The sequence below is a fragment of the Melanotaenia boesemani genome, chromosome 5, assembly GCF_017639745.1.
Source record: "Melanotaenia boesemani isolate fMelBoe1 chromosome 5, fMelBoe1.pri, whole genome shotgun sequence".
Taxonomy (NCBI): Eukaryota; Metazoa; Chordata; class Actinopteri; order Atheriniformes; family Melanotaeniidae; genus Melanotaenia; species Melanotaenia boesemani.
In genome coordinates this window covers 35,266,348-35,290,056 of record NC_055686.1, presented here as the reverse complement: position 1 = coordinate 35,290,056, position 23,709 = coordinate 35,266,348, and the positions used below count along the sequence as shown (strand labels likewise).

The window sequence follows — 23,709 nt, the reverse complement described above, 5'->3', positions numbered from 1 at the left end:
AGAAACATTTGACTCTCTTTCTGTCCCTTTCAGGTTGAATCTTGAGAAAATAAAGATTAGTTAATTCAGGCTGACCAAGGAAGAAAAATTAAAGTAATTAGGAATAAAAAAAAATATTGTTCATGACAATGCTTCATCCTGCAAGTCTGATCTGTAAACTGCAAGGAGCTAAAGCTCTCATGAGGACTAGGAACTAGGAACAAAGTAATAATACCATCTTTTCTTGTTTTCTTTTTCTTTTTTTCTTCTTCATTGAAAAAAGACCAAAATGACCGTAGTTTATTTATGTTTTATGATGTTTATTTAATGATAGATTTTGTTTAATTGTTAATGACTCTAAAGCAAACAGAAACACAGACAATGGCATATTTTAAGGAATTGATGGGTACAGCTGCTAGATGGTGCCAGAGAGGCTCAGACAGCTCAGAGCTCAGCACTGGTCTCTGGTTGTTCACACTCTTCATCAAAACAGCAACATTAAAAGCGTTCCTTCACATGGAAAATGATGGTGGAAATGATCTTTTTGACACATTATTTTATAAACTATCACCAGCTAATGTAATTTATAATAAACAATGAGAAGTTTAGGGGAGAAAGTTCGTGTTGGTGCAGGTATGAATGCATCTGGTTAACATCATGGTATCATGTGAAGTTTGGGAACCCTCTTGATTAAGCGCTTTAGAGCCAGCTGAGGTTATTTCAGCAAGTGTGTTTGCTGGTGTTAGCTGACCAAAAGGAACCGAGAAACAGTTTTCCGAGAAACACAATTTTTGAAGCTTTAAAAAGAATCAGCGGTTTCCTGTATCCTAGCGAGTGATTGTGCTGAGTCTGGACTGTTCAGTTTTGGTCATCATGCCTGTTACAGTTTTTCTGAGTTTTTCTGCATTAGTCACTCGGTTACTCTGGTCCCTCTGTGTCCATGTCATCTCTCCTGAGGCTCCTTTGAAACATGAGGCAATAAAAGAAATGAAAATGAAAGATAGGTGGTTTGGAGCTTATTGGATTTATTTTGTTGGTAGATTTAGCTTGGGAGCGGCAGTTGATTTATCTTGAATAAAAGGGAAATTCGTACATCAACCAAAGAGCCCCTTGCCTTGGGTCACTTTACTCATCTGCTTGTCTGTGGGTCAGGTGGCATGCAGTTCAGGCTCGCCCCAATCTCAATCCTCATTTCTACATTAGACCCAGTTGTCTTTCTCAGTTCTCATGGATCTGGAAGGGTTTTGATACAGAGCGTGGACGTGACGTATTTACGTCTACCAGAAGAAAACAAACTCCAGTTTCTGCTTCTTTTCGTTTTGTCTACAACATGGGAGACCACATATTAAGAACCATTTTCGCTTTGATTTTGGTCATAGTTTTGAAAAAGCTCGACACCAGTATACTGCTTCACTTTGGTTAGCTGAGGAGGAGAAGGGAGATGGAGCGACAGGATGGATAAAGAGGATGAGGGGATGGCTTCAGTAGGTGATCATGCAGGAGTTCCTGGCTGCTCCACGGCCAGGTATAGATAGCACAGAGAAAGTTTGTTGCAGTCAGGATGTTGAAGATCCTGATGAAGCAGGGTATGGCAGTGAATCTGATACTTCTGTTCTTGATATTCTGATGTGTAAAACAGATCTGTACACAGTGGGAGAAATGATTGATTTCTCTTTGGTAGATCAGTGAAAGTTAAATATTACCTTCCTGACAGTGAAAACTTTGTTAGGACTGTTAACTTCCGGCAGTATGTCAGCTTCAAGTTCAGAGATGAGAAGAAAAGTTACTGGCTCAAAAAGCATGTCACAACTGTGAGAAAAGCGGTTAAAGACAAAGCATCAAGGAAATGTAAATTAGTGGAATAAACACTATGATCATGCATCAACTGCTGGTGTTCTCTTTGTTACGGGTTTTCCTGGTGTCACTGTTCCTTCTGTCCTCTGCCCTTTTGACGCAGGGGTTTCGGGTGGGTTCTTTCAACATAAATGGTGGAAGGGATAGGAAAAAGAGAGATACACAAAGTGGTGAAGCATAATAGGCTGGATATTGTGCTGCTTCAGGAGACTCACACTGATGCAGGTGTTAAGTTAGAATGGTAGAGATGATGGGAGGGGATTGTGTTCTAAGTCATGGCTTTAATTGGAGTAGCGAGGTTGCAGTTCTAAATTTTATAAAGAGTAAATGTGACTTTTCTTTCCTATAGGGAGGTGGTAGCAGGATGACTGCTGGTTTCTTCTGCTGGAAATGAGTGGGGTGACTTTTTGTGTTACCAGTGTATATGCAGAAGAAAAGGTGGGGTTCTTCAAGGAGCTGAATAACCAGGCCATTCTGGGACGGGGCTGGGACTGTACCATTGATTGTGATCTTAACAGAATTGGTGGGGAGCCTCATTTATGAAGGTAAAAATGTGCCAAAATGAACAAACTTGTAGATTTGATGTGAAAACTTGTAGAATACAATGTGAGAAGTTGTGCATCAAAAATCTGAACTTGTATGTCAAAGTTTTCTGCTGTAAAGAAAACTCACACACAGAGAAAAAATAGTCCATCTGACAAATTATCTTCCATAGTTTACTTGTAATTAATTTTTTTTTCTAGTGTTCATTTTGCTTTACAACCTCAACTCAGCGATTACAACTTCCTGAATCTGCTGCTGCAAGTCACAAATGTGCTCTCGCGAGTCACAGCGTGATAAAACTGTGGCCTGACTTTTGGCTCATTCCTTGCGAGATATTTGTGCCAAAACTAACTTGTGTCTGAAGATGTGAGAGCAGAGGAGGGGGTGGTGGTGTGTGGGGTTCGGGGCTTAACCAAATTTGGATTATTTTCAGTTATTAAACTAAAACACTTTAAGTTTTATTCAAATAAAGGCCATGTTTTATTAAACAGAGAACTTCAAAGTTCTGTATGTGTATTTATATCCTCTGCCAAATGTAATGTTTCAGGGCTTTTCTCCTATTTCTTAACATTTTTTATTTTGATTTTATTTCTTTCTTTATTTTATTTTATTTGTAGAATTTCTGTTAAGGATTGTGTATTTTCACTATGATTACACTGTCTTTCTGAAAGGACCAAGCAACACCACATACAGGAACCTTGTTTGTCTACAGGATGTGGGTGGATTCTCCAGAGGAGGAAAGCTTATTTCAGCTAAATTTCCTCCTGACAAACACATTAGTTGGTGTAAATACAGGCGTCTCTTAGATAAGCTGACTAACAAGCTGGGAGCTGAGGGTCATAACCCAGCCTGGGAGGGAGCTGAAAATATGGCTGTTTGCAGCAGTTTACTGCGGTTAGTCCTGCTGTGGTGGCTGATCTGGGAGGCTGGCTGTGATACGCAGCATCATGGAGAAGAAGGTGAGTGTCAAAAAGTTTACATCCAAGTACTCTCAGGAAGAATTCAGCAAAATATAGTATGATGCAGTGTGATCTAATGTGAGCCATATACATATATAAATATGCGGTGTACCTTGTCAACACTGGATTATAAATAAAATTTTGCAAATAATAATAATAATAAAAAAAAGGTTCTGCTGAGAAAACGTTTTGGTTTAAGAGCAATTGTACCAATCAGTCTCCAAATGTTTAAGAAATGTTTAAGGGAAGTTGTCAGGATAAAATGTGATACAACACAGTTTTAAAACGTTTCTGGTATCACAATAAAATAAATAAATAAATAAATAAAACCTAAATGATTAGTAAATGATTGCATTCTGTTTATAGAGAACAAAGTTCTGTGAAACTGTGGTTGTATATTTAAAAGAAAATTCCTAAAACTCAAAATCTACTAAACTTGAAATTAAAACTAAAATACTTTGATCCAAGTAATTTGAAATCAGCTAAGTAAGGCTGTCAATAAGATTATGTAAATGAAGGTGACTAATTACATTTTTTAATGCATTTAATGCATGCACAACATCTGTCATTTATGACTGCGAGATGTGGAGGTATTAGAGGCAAAATTGAAAAAGGTGAGCTGGCTGGCTCTGTGGATGGATTTAAGGGCATCACATCTAGTTTCATCCAGGTTTTTAGGACTGATTGGAAAAAAGTGTGTCATGGTGTTCGTGACTCTGAGTCGACACAGTGATGACATATGTTCTGCTTTTTGTGGCAGTGATCACTTCCACCTTGGTGGGAGCAATGACATCAATAACGCTTGTAATTTTACCATTGAAATGATCCATTTCAGGAGGGTTAAGTCTTAATTTTCTTTCCTTTGTTTAGTGGAGCTTATCCATTCTGACAAACAGACCAGATTGGGATGGATTTCAGAACCATCCAATGAAGTAAGTATGATTACTAAGTGATGTTTTCATTGTACAAAAACTATACAAAAAAAAAAGGCTTTGTAGTAAAATATGCCACCACCCATTTACCACCCATCCAAGATGCATTAATGAGTTAACCACGAAAACTAAGAGACTTCATCAATACTGTGAAAAAATAATTGAGTGAACCTAAAAAAAAGAGAACCAGCTGCAAATGTTTTTTGAGTAAACTCTTAAGGTAACTCAGAATTTTTTCATTTTTATATAACCTTTATTTAACTAGGAATTCCCACTGAGATTAAAAAAACTCTTTTGCAAGGGAGTCCTGGCAAAGAGGCAGCAAAAAGTATCAGTTACAACTAAAGTATTAATTACAACAATTAACAGAGAAAATAAACAGTTAAAATACTTACAAACTATGAAAACAGTTACAGGTTAAAGAGGCTGTCTCAAGTGATCTCAGTCAGGATTTAAAATCATTCAATGAAATAAGTTCTGATAACTTCCAGTCCTTTTGATACATGTTCCATGTGGAAGGCGCAGAGAAGACAAAGGCCCTATTTTCCCAGTTCATTCATTCATTCTCTGTACAGCTTAGTCCATTATGGGCTGCAGGTAAGCTAAAGCCTGTCCCAGCATTAATAGGTGAGAGGCAGGGTACACCCCGGACAGGTCACCAGTCCACCGCAGGGCCAACACACACTCACACTCACTCTTAGGGAGAATTTAGAGTCATCAATTAACCTAACCTAGTAGGGAGAACATGCAAACTCCACACAAATGATTACTTGATCACAAACCATACAAATCAACATTTCTCCATGTGATTAGGTTACAAATATAGAAGGGCAGTAGTCCAAGCATGGCCTTGTAGATAAAAGTGTACCAGTGTCCCAGCAGCCTGGTGGACAAAGAAGGCAAACCCACTTGAGAAGACTCCACCCCCCATGAACCCTAATTTTCAGAATTTCATTGCCGACACGAAGACATAGTCCTGTCTGATTTAAGGATACGTCAACATTATCACGTCCGCCAAGCTTCACTGTTGTCCGGTCTCGCCTTGTCTCAGTAAATTATACATTTCACTGAGCTTCTGGATGCACAGTTTCTTCATTCAAAGACAAATACTGTTAATATTCCACATATTCACCACAAAACATATCAACTTATAATGTAATAAGTTTCACTTTTTTACAATAACACATCACATTATAACGTGGTATCGTTTCCCTTTTTAAACTTCAGCTATGCTTCTGCACTTCCAGGCTGATGTGGAAGGGTTTATTAACAAGACCAAGAATTCTTTCAATGAAGAAACTGACCATTAGGGTCATGTAAATAACAGCACATATTTGTTGCTATTGTTTCACACTCAAATAACAAATTCAATTTGACCATCCAGGAAGGTGTTTTTTTTCTTTAAAAGAAAAGAAAATGTGTGGATCATATCTGAGGAAATTTTTATTAAAATAATAAACTTTATTATTTATTATGGTATAACAGATATATATTCAAATGGTCCTGACTGTGCAGATAATTGCTTGTATATTAGACTTAGATGTCTTGTTAATGGCTGTTAATACCTATATTAAGCCATATTAAACCATATTTTATCCCCAACATTTATAATACCACTTTCTTTTCCAGTCTTTTGTTTCTCTCACCCTATTTTCTGAGACATGTTCTTACTATTGATTTCATGATTACTTTATGTTTTTCATGAATTGGTAAAATGTTTCTCCTTTGTGTATACATTGTTGGGCTTTATATCTAGCTAATCATTGGATCCTGTTTTTATTTGTATGTTTCCTAACTTGGACATTTGTGTGCAGCTTTTCTCTAATTACTTAATTTCTTATCTCACAGTGGAGTGAAATTCGAATAAAAGCTGGTACTCCCAGTCCTGTACCTGTGCTCCAAGCCTGTGGGAAGAGAGTGATGAGAACTGTCCTAAGCCCGTGGATGGAGTGCAAAGACGCCCACTATTTACTAATGGATATTGCAATAGCCCAAGAGGAGGAATTACCTGGTCCGCTCAGCCCTCTCCAAGTTTACCTTTTCGACCTACAAACCCCTATCAAAAAAATAAATAATATGAGGACTGTCTTACACCTCAAGAGCCCCAAGCCTTTCTCTCGTTCTGTACCTCCAGCCCAAATATTCAGCCACCTGAACCACACCCTGGCCCTGAACCTGGGTTCAATCACTCGTGGAGGCTTCCAGCTTGCCTTTTCCTACTCAGGAACATGTGTTTTTGTAACATCCATCAGACTGTATTACAGGATATGCCCTGAGCTGGCATCTGGTCTGATTTTATTTAAAAGTACAGGGGCCGGATCAGGGCTCACGTTTGGCTCTTGTGTGAAGGGTGCTGTGGAGGGATCTCCTCCTTCAAGAGTGTGTAATATGGATGGAACGTGGGGGCCTCTACAAGGTGGGTGTACCTGTAAACATGGACATGAAGAGATGGATAACACATGTCAAGGTATGGAAAATACTTGATTTATTTTACTTTTAATGAAGTCACACATGATTAATGTTTAACAAAATCTCACTTTTTTTATTTGGAGAATTATTGTTAAAATTCCTTTTCATGACTGAGGTGATTTTGCTTTTAGTGGTCTGAGATAGAGCCCTGCCTTGAAAGGCAATGAAGATGAACATGTATGTTATGGAAGACTTTTCTACATGGAATAGCATTAATGCTGACGACTTCTACATGTACTGTATCTACATGTAGACAATTTCCTCCGGGATTAATAAAGTTTTCTGATTCTGATGTACTGCTGCATCACGTATGTATCCATAAACTGATCCAACGTTTAGATTGGTTTTCAGTTAAACTTCAAGCCCGAAAGGTTTAATTGGCCCGTTCTTTACAACATGTAGGCTTTTTTGTAGTGGCCTTGTGTGTTACATTAACATCCTAGACTCAGGTACCATTTTACCTGAGGTCATGAGGCTGCCAAAAAATCATGCAAACATTAAAGAAGCACAAGTGAAGTTTTTCTCAGTGAGGCGCTCCCTAACAACAGACAGTTCAGCATCCTTCTTCATCCTGTCTCTTCTCTGAGATCTCCCCAGCCAGTCAAAGTCAGTCCAGCGTTGGCTCTTGTCTTATTTCATGTGCTGTTCCTTTTTCTTTTCTTTTCCTCTCCTTTGATAAAAAAACACTTTTGGGTTCTTTGCTGAATCGTCCATGGTGTGCATTCAAAATGGCCAGTGTGTTGATATCCAGTTGCTGGCATGTGGTGTTCAGCACTTATGTAGTCAGGTCAGGCAGGAATATTTAGAAAAATGTGCAGTTGTTGGTGCTCAAAATCCTGAGAATTTTTTTTTTCATTTGCTGCTTCACATAAAACATGACTTACATATAAACTTATTATTTGACTGTCATGTTCATTATATATAAACAACATTTTATATTTCCATTTCTTGTTGCACGAACCAGAATATCTGAACAAGACCATTTTTAATAAACTTTAATTGAATTTGTACTCTTCGCTTATCAGCTTGCGGTCATCTTTCGAACTTTTCCAGATTATTCTTTTGCCTTCTTTTCTCAGGAGCGCAGACAAACATGAAGATGGACATGACATAGGCCAGGGACAATGGGTTGTTGCACTTTTGGAAGACAAAATTAGCCTTAATTGCATGTCTGTTAACAACAGACTATTGTGAAGTGTCTGGTGCTGGTTGACAGCAGCTGGCAACCTGTAAAATAAAATCCCATTCTTGGAATGTCGATTGGAACATCCAAAGACACAAACAAGAATGTACCACCAATATTATTATTATTATTATTATTATTTATTAATTAATTTATTTTTTTATGTGAAGTACTAACTCTAGCAACTGAACCGGTGGATGTATGCCTGCTTTGTTTATCTTTTTGCCACCCATGAACGTTCTCAAAGTGCAAGTCACGTCTTCAGTGACGAAAGCTGAGAAAGGTCTATAAATGCTGAAAAGATATTTTAATCAATGATGTCCATTTTTAGCTACGTTTTACACAATATTCCAATTTGTTTTGGAAAAATGTGTAAAATGTGAACAGTCAGCAACAATAGCAGGAAAATGTTAAGTATTCTGTGAATGTTTTAGAAAAGTTTTTGTGTTTTTAATTTGAACATTAGCAGTTGTCACAAGGGCAATGTTTTTATTTGACTGCATGTTACCATGTTGATATTAACACCCTATTTGAATCTGAGATAACTGTCTCAGACATTTTCTGCTGCATGCAGTAGATTTTGGTCAGTCTAATCTTGGATGGACATGAATCATTTCCTGCTTGAGCAAAAACAACTTGTGTTTTTCACATCCTCTTTTACCTCTTTCTCTTCCTTCTCTCTCTGACCTTTAGCATTGTTTATTTTTATTTTTTGACACACTTTAAGTGCATTTCTCAGCAGATTCAAAGTTTCATATTTCCTCTTTAGAAAAAGCCATGAAATGATAACAGTTCTTATTCTTCCCCTCTGACACAAAACATCTATTCCTCAGTGCAAACAGCTGATCCTTATGGCCAAATTCTGAGAAAATTCTTAGAATCATGATGTTTCCTTAGAATTTCCCCTAAAAAACACACTGGATGACGATGAATTAATTAAATGCTACAGATTGGATCGCGCAGGAATCATGTTTGTAGCTGAAGTATATTCACCACCATAAGGCTGTTTAAGAATACTGGTCACTGACTTATGGTGTATTACCCTGTGTTATGCCTCTGCTGGGTCTAACACATCATCCATGTCTCTGCCTCCTCAATACAAAGTGGTTGTTCGTGAAATCTACCTCCTAAAAGATTTTAATGGTCATTGACAAATTGAGCCAGGAGCAAACACTGTTCCTCTGTCTAGTTGGGTTTCCTTGTTTTCTTCTCGTTGCTGTTCACTGGTTTGTGGTAGATTTGAATGATAACCAACACTGCTTCTTATCGATCATAGACATTGATGCACATATTAACTCAGAAGTCAAATCCTGTTTTCTTTTCATCTGCAGCAACTAGTAAAGTTAAATCTCGCCTTTCTTTGCATCACGATTTTAATCCTTGTGTTTCATGGTCTAGTGTGTCAATATAGTGTGTGAAAAATTTTAAAAGGTGAAAATTAAAGTTAAAAACAAAAGTAAACAAAAAAGGCCATTTATCCAATTATTCTTAAAAATAATTCGGAAACACACTTACACACAACTCACTGTTAATCTCAGACTCAATACCGCCCTCATCTCAAAAAAGTGTGTTGTTGTACAGATTAGGATAAATGCAATATAAATAAATTTCTCAAAAAGTGAATAATTTTCTTTTAATAATTTTGCGCAGGCAGTCCCAGAAAACTATCTCCCTTAAAAACTGTCTAAGAACAGTTTTAAGTATTCAGGTGTAAATATTTCCAGATCGTTACAAAATTATATTTCATCCCTGGTTGATTAATTTAAGTTGGACTTGAATATTCTGCATTCTGCAGGGTAATGAACACACTCCCATGTTTCTAATATCTTTCTCAGTGTTTGCCAGTGTTCTTACCAAATAGTTTTTTCTTGCATTAAACATTTTTTTTATTTATTTATTTGAAAAGGTAGGATCCCCAACAGAGAGTTTTTAAAAAAGCTGCTGGTGGATTGTCACCATATAATCTTAAAGCATTACTATTGGGCTGCTAATATACATAAAATGATTATATGGATTCAGGAACCAGCATTAAACTGGTGTGAACATGTGTGGGCAACGACGGGTCCAGAAATGCTCATAGCAGATGTCACGGTGCCATCAAACACAATCTCTCTAGGAGTGAGTTGTTTGTCTCCGTGTTGGTCCTGCGATGGACTGGCGACCTGTCCGAGGTGTCCGCTGCCTCTTGCCTGCTAATTACTGGGATAGACTAACATTACAGAATTAAATAAATACTTATTAATGACGCATGCTGTCAACATATTCTCCCAAATACAGGTTGTTTTACAGGACTATGAACACATATATGTTTGCCTTATCTTTGTTGTATTGCCAAAGATTTTAAGCCCACAGTGGAAAGAATGGGCGGATAATTGGTTATCGGTTTGACTTCTGTCTCTACTGTGGATTTCCCCAGATGGATGCATAGAGTATTCTTCTTTATTTTCTCCTGGTTCTTCTTCTTCTTCTCCTCCTCCTCTTCTTGTTCTTCTTCTTCTTCACTTGAGGCCCAAACTGCAGACATGCATGATTTAAAAATAATCAGAATCTGTGGTGGCAGACGCTGACTACCTGTTTGTCTCACTAGCCTGCAGGATGGGATACTATAAAGCAGCCAATGAGACTGGAGGATGCCAGATATGCCCCATAAATACCTGGACCATCACAGAGGGATCAGAGAAATGTGAATGTCATCCGGGATTCAGCCGCCTGCCTTCTGACCACCATCATCTTGGCTGCACAAGTAAGGAATATATTTGTTTACTGGATGTAATAATAACCAGACACTTAACTATAGGAAAATATAATAATAACTAGATTTCAGAAATTTATGATCTTTATATACTGTAGTTTTTTGAAAGGATCTGAAATACCACCTAAAACTTAAAGACTTACCACACACTAACATACAGTAAAGTGCTGGTTTGTTTTATGTTGGCAGTAACAGGAGAGTGACAGTTCCCGTCTAGCTTTATTTTCTAGTGTCCTACTCTGTAATATGTCCTGGTGTCATGGCGGGCTGCAGTTACTGGTGATGCTGAAGTTGTTGCCCAAAATAAATCGGTTTTAGCTCTCAGTTTAAAATGATTCTGTCTTCAGTATCGCAACTGGAATTCAGTTAAATACTGATGTACATAATCCTGCAATATTTACAGTCTGTAGTAACAACAACAAAAATCTCCCCACAAAAGACCAGCTAATGTAATAACAGCTGCAAAACCTCATGATCACTGTTCATAGAGCACTAAAGCACAAAATGATGCATTACAGTGGAAAAAAATCTTTTTTTTGGTTTGTTTTTTTTTAGCAGTGCTCCTTAAGCAGCGTTGTTTTCTTCAGAATTTCTGCATTATGTTAAATAATTTGTTAAATAATCAAGTAACCCTTTTGAAATTAAATTAAACTGAATGGATGAAATACTTACTTTATCCCCAAATATTGTAGTAGGTGGAAATTTTTTAATCTTTTCTTTTTTTTTTTTAATGAAATCAGACTTCATATCGTATCTAATATTGGTCATTTAAGTTCAACTTCTTGCTCTGCAGGGCTCTGGATGTTGGGAAGAATGACTTCTGTACCATTTTATATTTCTAATTTTTAAAATATTTTTCAACAGGATGTACTGTATTTATTTCTTCAAACATTTACAAAATATATTTCCATGAAATGTATATTATCAGTTTGAAAGTAATATACACTGTAAGACCGTTGGATATTCTGCATATATGTAAATAATATTTAGCCATCTTTTTTGTATTTTGGATTAAAAACTGTGCTTTGTTTTTATTACACTTCTCACTGATAGCAGCAGAAGCAGTATAGCAGAAAAAATAAAATAAATAAAGGGATGCTACTTGTATTATTATGATTCTTTGTTATTTATCTACATTATGAGGTGGATTTAGTGAATTTTATGTTTTTGTTCTTCTTAGAGCCACCTTCTGCTCCGGTGAATCTCACAGCGTGGTATCATAACAGCTCTGTACTGACAGTGATGTGGGACCCTCCTCATGACCTGGGAGGCAGAAAAGAAGTAAAGTACCGTGTCACATGTGAAAGGAAAACAGAAGCTAGCAGTCGGTGGAAGGAGTGTGGGAACAATGTGGTTTTTCTACAAGACTCAGAAGAGCTCACCAACAAGGAAGTCAACATTGTGGGACTCAACCCATGGTGTGATTACCGAGTCTCAGTGCAAGCGTGGAACGACATCTCTACCCTGCAGGAAGAATCACATCCGTCCACTGCGACCATCGTTATTCACAGAAGTATGTCGCCCTCACTAGTTAATGTCAACACATCACACAGTGCAGGAGCCTTTACTGATACTGGTTGTTATTAATAATGAAGATATTACTTCCTTTATACATTCATATACTATACTTATTCAAATTACTTGCTGCTCCAAAAAAGATATGATGATGATCTTTCTCACTAGAGGATCTTTCCTCATTTGTCATCATATGCATATGTAACTTAAACAAAACGCATGAACCCCAGTTGTGTTTCTTTCAGGGAAAAGTCCTCCCCTGGTCACTGAGACCCCAGGCTTAAACGTCACAAGTCATGAATTAACTCCAACTACTCTACAGCAGAGTCATCTCTCCAAACTCCTCACAATTGGTGTTGTAACTATACTTGGAATCCTGCTGCTCACGCTTCTAATCTCCATTGCAGTGTGTGCTTGGCGTAAAAACTACTCTAAACTCAGGTAAAGTAACCTTCTTTTCTTGTGTCCACATAGCATTAATAACAGTTTTAAATATGTTAAACAAAAATCATAGCTGTTGGTTGGTAGTGCTAATTATCTGTGACTGTAGCAATGATTGAATTGAATCAGGTTAAAATAATGTCAGACAGACTGACTGAGTCACTCTGACACAGCTGATACACTGGTCTGAAGTGTAATAATGTGAGAGCGCAATAAATCTGTCAAGGAGAAGGTGGAGTCTACCCTACATGGATGGACCCTGACACTTATTGTATATCAATAACTTAAACCATTCTTAGTATATGTGGGCCTGGTAATCACATTTGAATTTTGTAAACTGCCTCCACTCAGTGCTTATAAGTACATCCACTACTCATCTCCATGCAATAGCTCGTCCATCTGCTCTAAAGGATTACAGACCGGTTCATTGGTTTTCATGCCTTATTTTGGGTTGAAGATGCCGTCATATACCTATTTCAGAGAGCCCACTCTCATCTGGACCAATCAGGCAGCACTTTAAGGATCCGGTTCTTTGATTCCTCAAGTGCTTTTAATAATATTCAGCTGCTCTGTTTTGTGAGGTGGACACCTCCACAACACGTGGCTTTATGACTACCTGACAGAAAACAGTTTGTGAGACTCGTGTTTCTGAGATGGTGTTCAGCAGAGTCAGCAGACCAATCAGAGTAGACTGGGGTGGCCTCCTTTGCTTCTGTTTTAAACATCAAATTTGCAAAGCCTACCTGGACTGTCCTTGCTAATTCAAGGGAACTTGGCATGTCAAAGGAAGTGGAATGGTAGAAGCCTCTGCTCTGACCTTAAGCTTGAGTTTTTCTCAGCTAACAGGAGCTTAGTGGCAGGTCCTGAGTTTATTCATTTCAACGTGAAAAGATGAACTCAGACTCTGATTTGGCTCCACAACATAAGAAGAAATGACCAAACTCTTCATGTGCAAGTTTGTGGCTCCTTCTTGTTTTTCAGTTTAGTAGCTGCTTTTTAATGTCTAACTTTCAGCTGGACTCTAAAATGGCATCTTAATATAATATAATGCATGCAACCTGTCAAACTACTGAGCCCTATGTGCCAAATTTTATGTTATTAGTAAATGTAATGGTTCCCGGTATTAGCCTGCAGAGTTTCAGGTTATACACTATGTAATCAGACAGAACAGCCAGTACATAAAAAAAAAATGCTTACTGACTTTATAACTAAAGTGCAAAAGAAATTGCAAAACAGGTGTTTGTCATTACTAATGAAAAACAGCTCTAACGGGTTACTAACACAATTACTTTCTAATGGACCCTGAAATCATGTCAAGCACTGCTTGACAGCACCCACCCAACACCCCCACTTTAATTAGTTTATGATAACACCTTTTGCTGTGAAATTTAATAAAAATAAGCACTGAACAAGGTGCGCTTGCTTTCAAATCGATGAGTAACTGAGGCTGACAGTCCAGTCCTAACCCTAGTATTAAACAAGGATAAACTATGTAAGAGATCCTGTGTAATCTGCTGCTGCTTAGTTGTGTAACATCAGTAATATTACCATCAACACCCAGCCAAAGGGGGAAAACACTCAAATGAAAAACTGTAAAAAGATAAAAGACACTTTGAAGTTTGTAGTTAATTGGAAATACTCAAGAGTAAATCTGAATATTTATTTGGCATAATTTGTTACTGTCTAAAAATTAAGTTTGAACCAATGAAAACCAAAAGAAAATAAAACCTTTTTATGGTATGCAAAGAAAATATTTTCATTGACAGACTTTTTTCTGGATATCTGAGTGCACCTGCAGAGAGACATCCACCTTCTCTGTTCAAATCTGCCACTTTTGCTCAGAGCTGCTGCTTTATTTCTGTCTGTCAGCGAGTTTCTTTGTGTTTCGTGATTTCTTAGATTCTTGTTTTATAGGATTAGTTTGAAATAAAGCATGAAAATTCAGCTTTGCTGAATCCAGCAACTCTTTTTGGGAAGAAATGACTGCTTTATCAAAGGAGTCTTGGTTTTGAAACATTGGGAGCATAAAAGCTAAAGTAATGTACCAAATAAAATGGTAGTAAAACTTAATGTTTGTGTGAACAGGCTAACTGAAACACTAAAAGCATTGCTACTGCTGTATGTAAAAGATAGCTGTTTGTATTTCAAACTTCTGAGGTCCTATTTACTGGCATCTAAAAAAGTAATACACCACATATTCACCCCTCTGACCAGCAGGAGGCGTTACTACTGCCCATGAGATGAGCCTGAGGGCTGTGTTTCTCTTGTTTGCTACACAATAAAATCATTCATATGTCAAATCAGATAACTGCTGACTCATCTTTTTCTACAGGTCAGACCATGAAATGGTGATTTTGCCTCCCCGTGAAACTTACTGCCGCCAACAGATGGTGGGGACTGCACCCCCACAGCCCAACAGTAAGTTCTAATCTCCTGAGCAGTAACATGGAAATTTCTAGTTATTTTCAACAAAATATATTTCCCCAAGCTAAACAAAGATTTCTTTTATCCCCTGTTATGGTCATGTTAGCTACAACCAGACAGAGAAACATACTGTGAATATATTTAGTAAAGCTCACTGCATGCTGCTAAAACCGGTTGCTCCTTCATATTAATTAACATTCTGTGTTTCTAATAAACTTGTTTGTTGTGTTAAAAATATTTATTTTAAAAGTCCCATAGTTTAGTTAATGAAATCTAGAAAGTAAGTTTTCGGCAACAAAATACATCCTTTCAAATTTCAACAATCGCAACTTTTTGAATCTCTGAAAGGAAATTTAAATGTTGCAGGATTTTTCTGTTTTTTTTTATTTACTGTCAATTGCATTTATGTTTCCCCTATATGACAAAACTCTACTTTTTATTTACTCAATAACTTAATAAAAGGAAGGTAGAAGCTTTACTCATCCCTGAGGGAATTTAAATACTCAGTAGTGACATAAATACAAGAAAAAGACAAGTAAGAGTCAAAAGTGAAAACAGGTCAGTAACAACATATTAAAAGTATAGTGCAGAAAGAGTGTGCAAAGAGTGTTTATAAAGTCCTGAGGTAAATGTGACTATGAACTGGATCATGATGAGCCTCCCAGGCCCCCCTTTGATGAGTTGTACAGTCTTTGGGGGACAAAAGAGTTCTTCCATCAGATTGTGGAGCATGTTACCCTGTTGCTGAACATGCTGATCAGAGTCTGGTGTAGTGAGTGCTGTGCAATGTCCAGGATGGACAGAATCTTTTCTAGGATCTGTCTCTATGCCACTGACACCAGAGAATCCAGTTCTGTGCCCATCACAGATCCAGCCCTCCTCACCAGTCTGTCCAACCATCCAGCATCACTCTTTTTTATAAAGACTGGTAAAATATCAGGAGCAGTTTCATGCAAATGGTAAAGGACCCCCAATGCAGACTGTCCTTTATGGTAAAATGCTGTGTTTTTTTTCAGACCAGTCTAGTTTGTCATCCAGCTGCAGTCTCAGGTATTTATAGGTCTTGACCGCTTCCATGTCCAATCACTCGATGGAAGTGGGATGGAGATGGGGTCTCTTCCTCCTGAAGTCCACCGTCATCTCCTTAGTCGTGGAGGTGTTCAGCTACAGATGGTTAGACCTGCACCATCCCACAAAATCCTCCACCAGACTCCTGTACTCCCTCTTATTGCAGTGTTATCAGAGTATTTCTACATTTTGCAGAAATACTGGAAGTCATATGTGTAGAGCATGAACAGGACAGGGGAGATTACTGCGGGCCTCGTGGTTGAGTGCCTTGCATGACAGCTTCCGCCATAAATAGTGAAATAGTGAAAAGGTCAATCTACCAGTCACATTGTATTTCCAGGGAATCAGTCCCCCGAACACTTCCAATCTGTTGCCAACTGTTCAGGTATGAGTGTTTGTCACTGTGTAACGGGGAGGAAATATCTTACAGATGCAGGTAATTGTGGACAAGGTCCGAGAGACAATCTTCAAAACTATCCTCCATTCTATTTACATCTGATCTGTCGTGTTCACACTCTTGTTTACATGAGAGCCTCTAGCGTTCAAATCAATATTGCAACTTGCCTTTTTGTGATCCGACTTCCCCAGTGGAGAGAGGTGGGGTGCCTCCTTTTAGTTGGCATATATGATGTCTATTGTCCTGTTCAGTTGTATATGCAGTTAGTGTGAGAGTATTTCACATTCACAGTGATGGTCTGCCAGGGAAATAAGGAATTGAGCTGAAACAAGAAATATGAGCTGTTGCTTTTTCCACAAATACAACGATTAACTGCATCACAGATAGACATAGAAACTATAATTACAGTCATGTTAGACAGATGAAAACTAAAGTGCAGACATGCTGATAGCATGTGATGTTAGCTTTAGTTTACTCTACATTCCATTTACTACCACCTAGTGGTGTATTTTAGAATGCAGTTTGAGGATATACAGACTTCAAAGAAATACTGCAAAGAAAATTCATTTTATATTGCAAATATGTCAGTGTGCTGGCACCTTTTCATTTTATCTTAAGATTTTTATTTTAAATGAGCCTCTTCTGATTTTGCTGCAGTTGCACAGGGTGGAACACCTTTGCTGGAGAGGATTGGTGGTAGACTGTTGGCCAATTTGAAGGAAGTCCTGGTAGAACGAAACCAACTGACCCTGGGCAAGGAGCTGGGCAAAGGTCAGTTCATAGTTAATCAATAACAAAACAAAATGTGTTGGCTTTACAGTCTATAATCTTGCAAACTCTTTTCTTGTTTATACACATCCAAATGAACCATTTTTCACTCTGTAACACCTGATAGGACAAAGTGTCTCAGGATCCACAGAGTATGTGGATCCACACATTGAGAATTCATTTGGGATTCTAGTAGCAAGATGGCGTATCCTTGGACGGTCCCTCAAATGCCTCCCTGACAAAGTGATGAACATTGTCAAGGCTTGTCTTGTCTTGCATAATTTTTACACTGATGACAGCAATGCTGAAGCCAGCCAATACATTTCCACTACAAGCTAGGGAGTGGTGAAGAGTGGTTGCAGGGGACAATCATTGGAAGAACTACAGCCCCACCAGCTTTCCAGGGCATGGTCCACTACAGCACCACTTGCTGTATGGACGGACCTGACAAACTATGTTTAACTCTCACGTTGGCATGCTGCTGTGGCAAAAGGATGTTAACCAATGTGGACAGTTCAGATTTTTTTTGCATTCCATGCTGTTGTCCAAAGAACTTTTTTTGACCGTTTCCACTGACTACCAGTGTACACATCTGCATGTGGTAAATGAAATAAGATATCCATTTATTGCAAACCATCTTTATTAATGTGCATTCCAAACAAAGGCAAATTAAAATGTTTAGGAGTGGAACAGAAATGTGCAACGAAGAGCAAACTAGTCAATGAAATATACAAATAAAATGAGGCAGTGCAAACAAGTTAGTATAATGTGCCATCAAAAGAAAATACCTATAATCAATTAACTAAAGAAACAAGCCAGTGCAAACAAGCCAGTAGAATGTGCAAATAAAAACATTAACTACTGTGTATACAAATGAAGTACAGACAAAGGATCAAAGGTCTGTATAATGTGCAAGTAAAAAGTGGAAATATATAGGAAAATAGGTAGAAAGCACAAACAAGATAACTATATACAAATAAATTTAGGCCCCTCAGTCTTTTTCTTGGATGTCAGAGAGAGCAGCATAAGAGTCCACTATTTTGGTGGACTGGAATTTTGTTAAAAAATCTGCAATGTGGCTGCATAACCGTCCCTCCTAAACCATAGCACCCATCAGCCGCTCCTCCACTGCTTTCCTTCTTTCACTGGTGGGCTGCAGCTGCTCCTGCACCCAGCTGTTGCTGTTTCTCCTTCTCATCGAAGACCGTGATGATGCAGGTGAAGCAGAGGCCAAGACTGAGTGGAGTTTATGGTGCTGGAAGCGGAGCAGGAGAGCTGGGGGGAGATCTCATCTTTGGGATGGGGCATCGAACCCACACAGGGATGGGGATGTTAAATCCAAAGCAGATGTCGTAGCCATCGAAATTAGGGATTCGGTGGGTGTTGGATTAAGTTGTACAAAGAGTGTGTTGTGGAATTTTATTATCAAAGATCACACACTATGTGAGAATCAAACAAAGTATTTTTATTAAGAGCTGATCAGCAATGGGAATCACACAGTCAAACAGCTTTGGCTGAGCGAGTCCGCAGAGATACACATGGGCTTGGTTAATATAGACTCGCATGACGTGATGGCATCAAGGTCGTTGGTGCAAATCCTCAGTACACCGTCTTCAAACCCTGCACAGCCTGGTACACAGTTTCTAAAGAATGTTATCAGTGGTGTGATGGGAGAGGAGAGCTCACTAAATATTATCTGGGTACAAGTTGTTCTCCTCCTCAGTGAATCATAAGTCAAGGTTTTTAATAATACAAAGTGTAAATAATAGAGTTTAAGGGCTATGTGTATAAATTTTCCATTATAATCCACCCCTTTGATTAAAATGAAACATATTAATCACACATAAAGAGAAAATTTACTCAAAGAACTCCAAATCACCAACATCATAGTAGGGAGAGGAATCCGCTGGAGCATAATGATGAACATGGAAATTGAACGTTCTATTAATGAAAACTGTCTAATAGGAGATGGCATGTGGCACCAGTCCATAAACATAGCAGCTGACATTTGTCAATTTATGAGCTGACATGTTTGCAACCTGCCACCAAAGATTATCAGTGTGGTCATGATGATCAGGGTGTGGTCGTCTCGGCCTCCTTAAGGAGGGTGCTTCTGTCCCCTGCAGTCGTCTGGCGGGTTGGGATGGAGCTGGGGTGCGTTGTGTTGGGTGAGGACCGGTTGGATCCAGGTACCAGAAGAGGAGTGTGATGAGAAAGATGGTGCACTTCATGTCGCCACGTGGGGGTAGACTACCTCACACGGGGCTGACCTCAGGGATTATTCTGCCCTGTGGTTGAGAGGTCAGCTGGTGGGGCTGGGGTTGGTGGATCTTGGAACCTCCTACAGTGGGATGCGTGGATCCACGTGGACCTTTCAGCGACCTTCACCACTGTGTGAGTGACCAACAGGACCTGGAAGGGACCCAGCCACCTTTTAGACCGCATGTGCTTCCTCCTCGTCTCTCTGACCAGGACCCAGGAACCAGGGAACGGAAGGACCCGATGCTGGGCATGGCAGGCCTTCCTTAACCACATTGTACCTGTGAGAGCTTCTGAAGGGGTCAGTTATTTGGAGTGACAGCATTACTTTCCCCTTTTGGAGGTCTCCATTAGCATAGTGAACAAAGATAAACCAACAATGTTATTTGTGGGTCCTTATTTGCTGTAAAAAGGATCTCTTCTAAGTTGAAAATCTTCTTCTACTTTCCTCAGTCCTTCATCACTTCCTGTAGTCATGTTTGCTCTAAACCATGACAATATCATAATCCGTGTCCTAAATTTCCACAAGTGTAACACCTTTCTCCCTCTTCAGTCTTTCTCTTGCTATTTTGCCATCCACCCCGTCCTCTCTGTCCTCCTTTTGTGTGGTCTTAATTATCATAGTCCAGTTTATTGTATGAGCCAATTTAATTGTTATACTTTGAAGTAGGTTTGTCACCCTAAGGTTAAGTGCATCATTTCCTGGGGTAAAACAGCACTTTTTCATTTTTACTTACATATATCATGCTGCACAAAAATTATTTGAATAATTTGTGAAACCATATCCAGTGAATTTATTTCATATTTTATCCATCATCCCCCTTGTTGAGACATGGCAAGGCCCATGGCTCAATATTGCTGACATTTGTGACCATCGTAAAAAAAAAGAAAGTTAAGTAGTGCTATAGGATGAAATTGGCAGCTAACTTTGTGAAAAGGAGGAGGTTCAGATGAAGGAGGTTGTGCTGGGGGAGGATAGAGCACTGTGTTCAGATCAAGGTCATCCTCCTGTTCCTTCATCATGAACTCCATTTCTCCCTTATTCTCTGTCTGTTGCCTTTACTTTAATGTCTATAATCAACAGGTACATAATGGAATACATAATTTATCAACAAAAGGACCCTATGTATTGAAATATCTGACATTATCCCAGGAAAGAGTAAAATTATTCATAAAACATTCAAAATCTTGTGTGCTTGAATCCTGAAGTTGCCTGTTTCTGGCATCCCCCTGTGAAAACAATCTTCATCAGCACAAGTACACGTGTACATGGTGATAATTTTCTCCACCTGTAAGAGTTTATCCCGAAATGTCATAAGGGACAATATCATGTTTGATTATAAAATGCACATACACATAATTTACAAAAGAGATTCAGTGTAGACGTCTCCTCCTCCTGTAAACAGATTAACAGTCCTGCTTTTCATGAAAATAAATGTGTGTAACTGTTAACGGCACCAGAATTAACAACGTTATAAAACACAGCAATCAGCCTTTTGTGGAAGCAATCCTGGATAAAATCCTGCTGGAAGAAAAGTTCATTTAATATCAGTCCATCAGTCGTCTGTCTTCAGGTCAGAGTCAGAAAACTTTGTCAAAGTCACTTCAGTAGTTCTGCGCAGAAAGACCAAATCAGAGCAGGTCAATTTTCCTGCATTCATGAGGATCCTTAAAGTTCATTCTAAAATTGTTTGGAAAACATTAATTGTTTTGGAGATTTCTTATTAATGCTTTCAACTCCAAGATGGTATGGACTCAGACCCAATTGGAATATCTTTGAATAATGTGTCCATCATCAGCCAAATGTGCTCGAGCAGCGCTTTTCTCTTTTAGTCTTTTACCAAACCCTTTTGTCATTATTATTATTTTTATAAGAGAATCAGTTTAAAATATCCATGGATATCAGACCAATATGAAATAGGTTTTATTGTCTTCCGTTATCTCAGTATTAATTTTATAGTGCATTTTCTTGTTTTAATGCAGAGCTAACAATGATCTAAAAGTAATTTTATCTGCCTCAGCATTTGTTGTTTTAGTGTTTAAGGTTTTCTTTGTTTTACTGAAAGTAATTGCACACAGTTAGGTGTGATGACAGTTAAAACAGGAGCTCCTTTAATTTAATTTAAATTTCATTTATACAGCTGCATTTTCTTTAGGTCTTAGGAAATTCCCTCTAAGCAATTTATTTAATGATTCATCTGTTTTCAGACAGATGTCAGATTCTTAGTTTGCTTGACTGGAAAATAAAATTAGTATGCCTTCAGTTTGTATCTTTAAAACTCTTTCAGATTCAGTTCTTGTTCAATATAAATTATAGATACAGTACCAAGAGTGTTAAAACGTTAACTTAAGCCATTTGTTAAAAAAATTTAAAAAGTCACGACCCAGAGACACACGAACAGTTTTGGTGCAAATCACGCACACACTTAAAGTTCTCAGGAAATCAGGGGACTTGCAGTTTGCATCACCACAGAGAACCAAGCAGGGAAACTGCCGTTCGGTATTTACATAAATGCACATAAGGATCAGTATGTTGGCATTTCCACCTCTGGCAGGAAGGTTTTACTCACTCTCACTGCTTCAGCTGTAGGAATGAGAGAGATACCATCTTATCTGATCCTGGGTCAACGGTTAGACGGTAATCTGGAGAAAATATAAATTTATGTGTCAGTGAGTAACAATTAGGATGTGTCTGAAGGGATTAAAATAAATAAAACATTATTTTCATCTGGTTTTACTCATTTCTCTTTCTTTTAAAAACAATGAGTCGATCAGTGTTGGAGAACTGAGGAAAAGGTTGTTGCCACCAGCTCACTAAACATGTTCTGTTCTTTTTTAAATCATGAAAACAAAACAAGACAGGGTTAGTAGCTCATCATGTCATGTTGTCATGTCGTCAGTAGCAAGCAGGTACTTCGTTGCAGTGAGCGTGCATGTGTTTGTTCATGTAAATGTGTGTGTACATGTATGTGTGTCTAGTTCCAGCTGTGAACTAGTCTTTTGTGTGTGAAATGTCTAGAAGTGAAGCTTACTTCTGTTTACTCTTTAGCACTTTCTTTCCATAAAAAGATGTAGATCTGCTTAACTTCAATATAGGGTTTTGAATGAAATCATTAATTATTTGTGATATGAAATCAGAACAATCTCACCATCATTATGTTAACTGGTCACATGACTGCTTCCATCCCTGAGTCAGCTCTGCCGTGGATCAGTCAGGTGGCAAACCGCCTTTTGATGTTTATGGCCAATGACCCTTCTCACCACATGGATGTTCTCTCTCTGGTCAGTAGAACCGGATGGTTTTCCAACCTCGGGCCCCCAGCACCCACCTCTCTGTTCGCCCCTCAAAGTCCAGCGGCCACGCCACCTCGGAGCTGGTTGAAGAGCTCTTGTTCTGGTTTGTCCTCTGAATAAACACATGATCAGGAGCGTTGTGAAGGATGGTGTTCTACCATCCAAAAGCAGATGTTTACACGTCCATCAAACATCTGGTTTCAGTCTTCTGTCTCTTTGAAACTCGAAGCAGAGGAAACGTTGGAGTATCTTCTGTCTTTGTTTCTTGAATCATATAGAGCATCAGGTGGAGCTGGTAGGGGTGGGCATCAGTATCAGTTCGTAGGACATGGTGGTGATAGAAAGTTATATATATATATACACATATATATATATCAGTGGGTCTCTGCTGACTTTTATCCTGGCGGAAGAACTGAGTCGGGTCAGGTGTGCAGCCTGTGAGCTTCAGGAGAGAGTGTCTCCGACAGAGACGGAGGGAGGGGGAAAAGAAGAAAAAGGAAAATAGTGTCAATATTTATCCTACACAGTGTGTGTGTTTGTGTCGGAGGGAAGTTGCAAATGTTTTCTCTCAGAGATTTGATAGTGCTAAAAATAAATTCTCCCATGTATGTGTGTGTATAAGCAAAAGCATTCTTCATTGCAAGCAAAGTGTTGTTCAGATTTAACAGATCTCATTTCCTTTAAGGTAAAAATTGTTCACGTTTGACAAGTTTAAAAGAAAACACAAAATAAGTAGAAAGAAAGCAATAAAATTAAAGTATTGTGATGAAGGTGTCCATAAGAAAAGAATGAGATTCTTATAAAAATATTTTATAATGCAAATACAAGTCAGCTGAGACTCAAAAACTATAGTTTTTCAGATAGACTTATGG

At 38.4% G+C, this 23,709-nt stretch overlaps 1 protein-coding gene across 3 annotated transcripts in view; it reads left to right on the top strand.

Annotated features, from left to right (window-relative positions):
* Positions 1–3,160: 3,160 nt before the first annotated feature.
* The window catches only part of si:ch73-40a2.1 (tyrosine-protein kinase Mer), a 39,760-nt gene continuing 19,211 nt past the window's right edge, over positions 3,161–23,709 (top strand). For all 3 annotated transcript variants that reach the window (XM_041984836.1, XM_041984835.1, XM_041984834.1), the window contains exons 1-8: positions 3,161–3,335; positions 4,206–4,267; positions 6,116–6,734; positions 10,507–10,662; positions 11,852–12,184; positions 12,432–12,627; positions 14,960–15,045; positions 17,174–17,287. In XM_041984836.1, the coding sequence (XP_041840770.1) occupies positions 3,245–3,335; positions 4,206–4,267; positions 6,116–6,734; positions 10,507–10,662; positions 11,852–12,184; positions 12,432–12,627; positions 14,960–15,045; positions 17,174–17,287 (1,657 nt within the window). In that variant the 5' untranslated portion in view covers positions 3,161–3,244. The remainder of the gene's footprint in view (positions 3,336–4,205; positions 4,268–6,115; positions 6,735–10,506; positions 10,663–11,851; positions 12,185–12,431; positions 12,628–14,959; positions 15,046–17,173; positions 17,288–23,709) is intronic.